We start from the raw sequence: 9,278 nt of genomic DNA, 5'->3' as shown, positions 1-9,278 counted from the left end.
TGACTACTATGGAGGAGGTGGTGGTGATGCCGACAACGGAAAGGGAGTGGAGGAGGTGGAGACGATGACTACTATGGAGGAGGTGGTGGTGATGCTGACAACGGAAAGGGAAGTGGAGGAGGTGGTGACGATGACTACTATGGAGGAGGTGGTGGTGATGCTGACAACAGAAAGGGAAGGTGGAGGAGGTGGAGGAGGGAGGTGATGACTACTATGGAGGAGGTGGTGGTGATGCTGATGACAACGGAAAGGGAAGTGGAGGAGGTGGTGACGATGACTACTATGGAGGAGGTGGTGATGATGACGATGAAAACGGAAAAGGGAAGTGGAGGAGGAGGTGGTGGTGATGACTACTATGGAGGAGGTGGTGGGTGATGATGACAATGGAAAGGGAAGGATGGAGGGAAGTGGGAGGTGGTGACGATGACTACTATGGAGGAGGTGGAGGTGATGTGATGCCGACAAGGAAAGGGAAGTGGAGGAGGTGGTGACGATGACTACTATGGAGGAGGGAGGTGGTGGTGATGCAGAACAACGGAAAGGAAGTGGAGGAGGTGGAGACGATGACTACTATGGAGGAGGTGGTGGTGATGCTGACAATGAAAGGGAAGTGGAGGAGGTGGAGGACGATGGACTATATGGAGGTGGTGGTGGTGATGACGGAAGGAGTGGAGGGTGGACGGAAATGGGAAGTGGAGGAGGTGGATGGAGGAAATGAAGTGGATGGAGGAGGGTGGTGGTGATGCTGACGGAAAGTGGAAGTGGAGGAGGTGGGTGGATGACTACTATGGAGGGGAGGAGGTGGTGGTGATGCTGACAACAGGAAAGGGAAGTGGAGGAGGTGGAGACGATGGACTACTATGGAGGAGGAGGGTGGTGATGCTGACAACAGGAAAGGAAGTGGAGGAGGTGGAGACGATGACTACTATGGAGGGAGGTGGTGGTGATGCCGACAACGGTACAGGAAGTGGAGGAGGTGGTGACGGACAACAGAAAGGGTATGACTACTATGGAGGAGGGTGGTGAGTGATGCCGACACAATAGTGGAGGATGGAGGAAGTGGAGTGGAGGAGGTGGTGACGATGAGAACTATGGAGGAGGTGGTGGTGATGCTGACAACAGAAAGGGCAGTGGAAGTGGAGGAGGTGGAGACGATGACTACTATGGAGGAGGTGGTGGTGATGCTGGACAATGGAAAGGGAAGTGGAGGAGGTGGAGACGATGACTACTATGGAGGAGGTGTGGTGGTGATGCTGACAATGGAAAGGGAAGTGGAGGAGGTGGTGACGATGACTACTATGGAGGAGGTGGTGGAGATGATGCAGACATGGAAAGGGAAGTGGGAGGAGGTGGAGACAGGGATGGACTATGGAGGAGGTGGTGGTGATGCTGACAACAGAAAGGGAAGTGGAGGAGGTGGAGACGATGACTACTATGGAGGAGGTGGGTGGGATGGACAGTGTCGGAAAGGGAGGTGGAGGAGGTGGGGAAGGACTGGATGGAGGAGGTGGTGGATGGACAAGGAAATGGAGGTGGAGGATGATATGGAGGAGGTGGTGGTGGAGAATGGAAGTGGAGAGTGGATGGAGGAGGTGGAGGTGGACAACGGAAAGGAGTGGAGGTGGATGGACATGGTGGAAGGTGGATGGAAAGGAGGATGGACTGGAGGAGATGGATGGTGGATGGAAGGAGGTGGATGACGAGACCACGGAATGGAAATGGAGGAGGATAACGGAAGTGGAGGATGGAGGATGGAAGATGGATGGACAGTGGAGGATGGAGTGGACGGATAACGGAAAAGGTGGACGGAAAGTGGGACGACAAGGAGGGATGGACAACGGAAAGGAAGGATGGTGGTGGATGGAGGTGGAAGGACAACAGAAAGGATGGAAATGGACGGTGGATGGACAACGGAGGACGATGGAGGCGGACAGGAACATGGAGGAAGGACCCCGAGGACAACGGACAACGGAAAGTGGAGGAGGGAGTGGACAAGGACAAAGTGGACGGAGGATGGAATGGAGGACGGAAGGAGGTGGATGGAGGAAGTGGAGGGAGGTGGAGGACGGATGGATGGACATGGAGAGGATGGATAACGGAACAGGAAGGACAACGGACAACGGAGGGAAGGACAATGGAAGGACGGACGATGGACAACGGAGTGGATGGATGGACAACGGAAAGGAGGTGGACGGAGGACAACGGAAGGAGGACAGGGGATGGAGGAAGGACAATGGAAAGGGAGTGGACGGATGGTGGATGGACAGGACAAGGAGTGGAGGACAACGGACAATGGAAGGAGGGACAATGGAGGAGGACGGACAACGGAGGAAGGTGGTGGTGGATGGAGGAGGAGGATGGATAACGGAAGGTGGAGGAATGGAGGAAGGACACCAGGACAAATGGAAAGTGGAGGTGGAATGGAGGGTGGATGGAAATGGAAGTGGAGGACGGATGGACATGGAGGGATGGAGGAAGTGGAATGGATGGACGGAAGGATGGATGGATGGACAACGGAAGTGGAGGGATGGGACCATGGATGGAGTGGAAGGACAAAGGAAGTGGATGGACAGGAGGATGGACAAAATGGAGTGGAGGATGGATGATGGAGGAAGACAATGGAGGACAGTGGATGGAGTGGATGGAAATGGAAGGAGGGAGGATGGAAAGGAGGAAACAGAATGGAAGGTGGATGGACATGGAGGGAATGGAAGGAATGGAAAGGAGGAGGATGGACAGTGGATGGATGGACAATGGATGGAAGTGGACGGAAGGAGGATGGATGGACGATGGAAGTGGAGGAGTGGAGGAATGGATGGATGGAAGTGGAGGAGGTGACGGATGGAAGGAGGGAATGGATGGATGAAGGAAGTGGGATGGACATGGAGGGATGGAAGGAGGAATGGATGGAATGATGGATGGAATGGAAGGTGGAGTGGAGGTGGTGGAAGGGAAGAGGAGGTGGACACATGGACAGGAGGATGGATGGATGGACAAGGGAGGAAGGAGAGAGGAATGGAGGTGGAGGGATGGATGGACAAGACAGGAAGATGGAGGGAAGGATGGAGAATGTGGAGGGGTGGATGATGGACAACGGAAGGAAGTGGAAGGATGAATGGAATGGAGGTGGATGGATAACGGAAAGTGGAGTGGAATGGTGGATGGTGGTGGATGGCGGATGGAATGGACAGGATGGAAGATGGAGTGGATGGGATGGACATGGAGGAAAGTGACAATGGAATGGAGGATGGACATGGTGGATGGAAATGGAAAGTGGAGGATGGATGGAAGGATAATGGAAGGATGGAGGATGGGAGGGATGGATGGAGAAGGAGATAATGGAGGATGATGGAGGGAAGGAGTAATGGAAATGGAGGGATGGATGGACATGGATGGATGGAAGGAATGGAGGATGGTGGTGGAGTGGAATGGATGGACGGATGGAGGAATGATGGAGGATGGAGGATGGAGAAAGGAATGGAATATGGAATGGAGGATGGATGGATGGATGGATGGGAATGGAATGGTGGAAGGATGGATGGAGGTGGAATGGAATGGAAAGAGGAAGATGGATGGATGAAGGAAAGGAAGGATAACAGAGGATGGATGGAATGGAATGGAAGGAATGGATAATGGAGGTGGATGGACAATGGATGGAAGGAATGGAAGATGGATGGAAGGAGGTGGATGGATGGAAGAAATGGATGGTGGAGGGAAGGAGGTGGATGGAGTGAAGGACAAGGAGGAAGGAAGGAAGGACAATGGAGGTGGATGGACAGGAAGGTGGATGGATGGAGAGAAATGGATGGAAGGATGGATGGAATGGAATGGAATGGAATGGAATGGGAGGTGGAAATGATGGAATGGACGGATGGATCAAGGAATGGATAATGGAATGGAATGGATGGACAACAACGGTGTGAAATAGGAGGTGGAGACAGTGATGATGGTAGAACTGATTTAGAAACTGTTGTTATATAAACTGCCCCATCAATAAACTAGTAGATTTATCTCGTTCTTGTCTGTGTGTCGATGATTTATCAGGAAATCACAAATGTTCAATTCGTGTGCGCTAAAAATCAATTCCATGAACTATAGTTTGACAATATGGTTTGACGTTGCTATTATCAACTGTCCAGCAATATCACGGCAGAGGACACCGGGGATGGACTTCAAGCATTTACGTACATAGTTGTCTCCCTTTGACATGTCTGTAGCCTATGATCAGGGTTCAAATTGTTGTTCGTGGCGGTGGGGTAGCCTAGTGGTTAAAGCGTTGGCTCGTCACGCCGAAAACCCGGGTTCGATTCCCCACATGGGTACAATGTGTGAAGCCCATTTCTGGTGTCCCCCGCCGTGATATTGCTGTAATATTGCTAAAAGCGGCGTAAAACTAAACTCACTCACCCCAATTGCTGTTCACCATGATTTCATGTGTCAGCTCCATAGCTTTGATTTCCCCTTTCCGCCAACCTTGATTATGATGTGAAGCATTCTTCGGGTTTTGAATCCATCATCTCAACTTTTCAGTTTACAGAGAATTGGTCTTTAGCAACCCATGCTTTTCATCAGAGGCGACTAATGGGATCGGGTGGTCAGGATCATTAACATGGTTGACACATGTCATCGTATCCCAATTGCGTAGATCGATGCTCATGATGTTGATCACCCGATTGTCTGGTCCAGACTCGATTATTTACAGACTGCTGCCGTCTAGTTGGAATATTGCAGAGTGTGGAGTTAAACAGCAAACAAACATACAAATAAAATCGGTTTATTTGTTTCTATCAAACTTCTGTATTTTCAGAAACCTTGGTGAGTCATCGGAGACCTCCATCATTTGGATTGCTTCTCCCTCATTAAACAGGCACGTCATGATGTAACTGTAATTTACATTGGGGTTAAACTCAAGTTACTCACTAACTCTTATATGTGTACAGCTTTGCTGAAACAAGCGACCTTTGGGTACGTTTTCTGAATTTTATTCAACTTCAAAGCAAGTTTTGTTTTAAAAGAATAGATATTTCAGAAAGTAGTAGTACTGCACTTCTTCGATACTCCTAGCACTAAGATCAACTTGTAATTGTTTATAAAGGGCGCTATTGGTGCAGGAAATAAGTTTTGTTTTAAGTTTAATAGACAGCAGGTTGTAGACGCCCAGGTAGGTCTATTTTCTTGCCAAATCTCGGGAAGCCATATCGTTGGAGAACGATATTACCGTCGGACAACTCTCGCGGTGTCAGGGGGAAACGTGTTCCTGTTGACTTCCGGCTGATCGACGAGCCTCGTTGTGAGTCTACTTCAAATGCAGCCAGAGCTTTCGAAACATGTTTCTCTGGTATGTCTAGTTTCTGGAACAAGGCTCTAACCATTCCTTCTTTTTCCTTCACAAGCTCTTCGTACTGAACGGCAAATATCGGGATCCCACTCTCTCTGAACTCCTTGTATCTCGTCATGACACCCGCACACAGTATCATCCAGTGTCCTATGAAGGTCATGTCTGCAGCAATGTCGTCAAGGTCACGATCATAACGATCTATGCGTGAAATCATCTTGTACATATGCCTTCGGGTTCCAGGAAAGATCTTCGCGAGAAAATCAGAATCGGCAAATCCTTTGAAGATTTTAATTCTTAATTCAGACATTGCAAGTGCCTTGGAAGACACTGCATATGGCAAACTGTCTCTGTATAGAAACAGGTGCTTGATTTCAGGAAACATCTCACATATGACCTTGACCTCTGCAAAAGTGAAGGCAGCGACCTTTAGAATAATTCTTTGAGCTCCTGGCAGCGTCTTACACTGCAGCCTGATGACACTCTGCAGAAGCTTGAGAACTTCCTCTTCCGGGCAGGTTTCAAGTTTACTTAACATTGTGACAGATGTTACGGCCTCTGGTTCTCCGATGGCTATTGTTCCGGGGACCTTCTCAAACACCTGGCTGAGAAGAGTAGAGCCACAGCGTCCAGTGTTAGAGAGCCATATGACAGGGACCTGAGGGTCTCCCGTCTCGTCCGCCAGCCGATGGAAGGCTTCCACAGGAATGGTGTATACCTTCTCAGCATTGACAGCCTGGGCCCACTTCATGAAAGGATGTGAGTCTGAGCTGTAGATATCTACATCAATGGCTGTCCTAATAAATATCGCCTCTGTGGAAGTGATATTATACAGAGATACTGATGGGTCCAAGAGGATTCGAGGATGGTCAAACCTTTCGTGTGTAGTCCAAAATTCATTTGTATTTGAAGCCGTTACGTGAGACGTTTTTCTTTTCCAAACCACATGTTGTACGTGGACCGCACGTTCATAGCACGTGCTGGTAGCTGCACGTGCAGACTGTACCCCAGTAATACTCCAAATAAGGCCCTGGAGAACTTTGTATATTGGTGTCAGAATCAGGAATATGATGGAAACGAGGCTGGACGACAGGTCAGAGAACATCTTCTGGTTTCTGGGGAAGATATATGTCAAGTTCAAAGGTCACATGCAACCAAAAAAACAAACAAAATTAAAACACAATTATCACTTATACATGACATATAATATGCATGGCTGATTATGAGAAAACAAATAAATACAATTATAGGCGTACAATCGCAAATCAAAAGTGCAATATTTTGTACTTGGGTTTACTTCTCTCGAAACGAAGCACCCGGGATACCGAACCCAGTCAGAGCGGGTGGGCGTGTATCGAAGTTGTGTATTGCATATTGTCATTAGCAGACAGGCAGGCAGGCACATAGGTGTCAATAAAACAGACATTGAGTTTTGTCTGTGATAGAGGCATATCTCAATTAGAAATTCTGACAATGCTAAATATTGACGTTGATGTTAAGTATATATCGAACTGAGAAAGTGACTCGGTAAGAAGAACGTGTAGTGAAATAGTCAAATGAAATTATATAAACAGTTAAATCGGTAATCCCGTCATAACATATAAAAAACTCGCGACTGTGAAATAACAACAAAACATTAGAAAAATAGCTCACATCATAGCTTCCAACACCACTCTTTCAAAAGTTCTATTTTTTGTTCCCCCTCATTTCTTAATAAGTGTACTACCCCGTCGCCGAAATACCTTAGTTGTGCGTGCGACGCTAAATAACGCAACTAACTCAGAGCTGCGCGAACCTATTCACTGCGCATGCCCCATGGGCGCAGATCAGCGCAGCGTAGCCAGTTGTTGAAACCACTTTTCACCCCAGCTGGGGTGAATTTAGTGAATCGTTTGAACTCTGATTTCGCGGGGTTTTTTTCATCGCGTTATTTTTCAACTTTATAAGTTGAATTTGCATTTTTGTCCATTTGTTACTGTAAGTCCATACCGAAAGGTATCAGAATCTGCAAAGTTGTGTTTTACGTTGCATGTGACCTTTAATATCAAGTCTGTACTCACGGAAAGTAAATGTTTACTATCCATGTGAATCAAAAACCAGTCTCTCTTTTAACACATGCTGTGGAAAGTTGTAATGTTGTACGAGCCGTTCTAAAACTTCGTTCCTGGCTGATGACACAGTCAGTGAGATGGTGCTCAATAGGGTTTCAGTGTCACGGCATCTCAGGTTGATGATTGGGAGTTGCGGATTTCGGGTGGATTACGTAGTTGGGGATTTCGAGTGGATTGGGAGTTGGAGATTTCGAGTGGGTTGGGAGTTGGGGATTTCGGGTGAATTGGGAGTTGGGTATTTCGGGTGGATTGGGAGTTGGGTATTTCGGGTGAATTGGGAGTTGGGAATTTGGGGTGGATTGGGAGTTGGAGATTTCGGGTGGATTGGGAGTTGGGGATTTCGGGTGAATTGGGAGTTGGGTCTTTCGGGTGGATTGGGATGTCGAAGTAATGCAGGTCCTCCACGCTAAACACTTCAACACTTACTTTACTTCAATACAGTTTGAAAGTGCGACAGGTCTAAAGTTAATGAAAGTCATTAATACTACTTTTGTTATGAGTGAGTGAGTGAGTTTGGTTTTCCCTGCTTTTAGCAATATTCCATCTCGATGCTTTAATTATTTTCTCGTTGCTTCGAGCATTTTCTTGTAATATCAATTAATTTCTCATTACTTCGATTACTTTGTCATTATTAATTTCCATAATTCCAGTTTCTTCGGGGCCGGTGGGGTAGCCTTGTGGTCAAAGCGTTCGTTCGTCAGGCTGAAGACCCGGGTTCGATTCCCCACATGGGTACAATGTGTGAAGACCGTTTCTGGTGTGCCCCGCCATGATATTGCTGTAATATTGCTAAAAGCGGCGTAAAACCATACTCACTCATAGTAGTTGTTTCGAGTTGCAAAGTGGACTTACGCAGTGTGTACACCGGTTTGTACGCTTGTACCATAAACGAAAACAATATTTCGTCCCGTTGTTTGGATTATTTTCTTGTTACTTCGAATATTTATGGATACCTATTCGGGCCATCCACATATATCCCTGAAATTTCCAGGCGATTCTGAGACAACGAGTTAGTACGACACAACACTGCACTATGACAACACGAGACATGGCGATACTATGATGTACGATATAGCGATGCCCCGATCAGCCACCATACGATACAGTGAAAAACTATAATACTTCAAATATTTACTAACTGTTTTGTAAAATTTACTAACATGTTTGAGTGAAAAATGAATTTTCGAAATAACATAGGAATTTGACATAGTATACTATGTTCGTTAGTATAGTATATAAAATGGACGGTCGTTTATAGAACGGAAAACGGTAATACGCTTCTCTGTCAAAGCTCATCGCATGCAGCTGTGTACTTAATTACATATGAAAACTAGATGTATGAGATCTCATGATATATCTGGTTTTATGGATATTTCATCTTCGTCATTTCATTCTATAGCGGGGCGGTGGGGTAGCCTAGTGGTTAAAGCGTTGGCTCGTCACGCCGAAGACCCGGGTTCGAATCCCCACATGGGGACAATGTGTGAAGCCCATTTCTGGTGTCCCCAGCCGTGATGTTGCTGGAATATTGCTAAAAGCGGCGTAAAACCAAACTCAGTCAGTCAGTCAGTCATTCTATAGCCAGCGCTACGAGCAGGCGATTGTCACATGTTCACTGACGAGGTTTTGTGAAGGTAAGGCTCACTGAGCGCAGCACTCAGTATATGGCGTGTGGATCAGACAACCCAGTGACCTCCATGGCATCAATCTACGCATTTTGGAAACGATTACATGCATCAACCAAGTCAGCGAGCCTGACCACTCGACCCCGATAGTCACATAGTCTGGGTCGTTTACTTGGTATGTACTGGCAAACAAGGATAAGTTGGACC

General features: G+C 47.2%; 2 protein-coding genes across 2 annotated transcripts; one reads left to right on the top strand and one right to left on the bottom strand.

The window, feature by feature from the left end:
• Positions 1-2,482: 2,482 nt before the first annotated feature.
• On the top strand, positions 2,483-2,866 carry LOC124279230 (transcription elongation factor SPT6 homolog). The gene has a single exon (XM_046715042.1). It carries the CDS (start codon positions 2,483-2,485, stop codon positions 2,864-2,866), a length of 384 nt encoding a protein of 127 aa, XP_046570998.1.
• Positions 2,867-5,094: 2,228 nt separating this feature from the next.
• On the bottom strand, positions 5,095-7,091 carry LOC124279213. The gene is made up of 2 exons (XM_046715015.1): positions 7,078-7,091; positions 5,095-6,450 (listed from the first exon to the last, which is right to left on the bottom strand). Exon 2 carries the CDS (start codon positions 6,438-6,440, stop codon positions 5,133-5,135), a length of 1,308 nt encoding a protein of 435 aa, XP_046570971.1. The 5' UTR covers positions 6,441-6,450; positions 7,078-7,091; the 3' UTR covers positions 5,095-5,132.
• Positions 7,092-9,278: the final 2,187 nt, after the last annotated feature.

The sequence above is a fragment of the Haliotis rubra genome, unplaced genomic scaffold (genome assembly GCF_003918875.1).
Source record: "Haliotis rubra isolate DU_JTF1 unplaced genomic scaffold, ASM391887v1 Scf248, whole genome shotgun sequence".
Lineage (NCBI taxonomy): Eukaryota > Metazoa > Mollusca > Gastropoda > Lepetellida > Haliotidae > Haliotis > Haliotis rubra.
The sequence above is the reverse complement of the archived record's forward strand: the minus strand, read 5'-3'. Positions and strand labels throughout refer to the sequence as shown.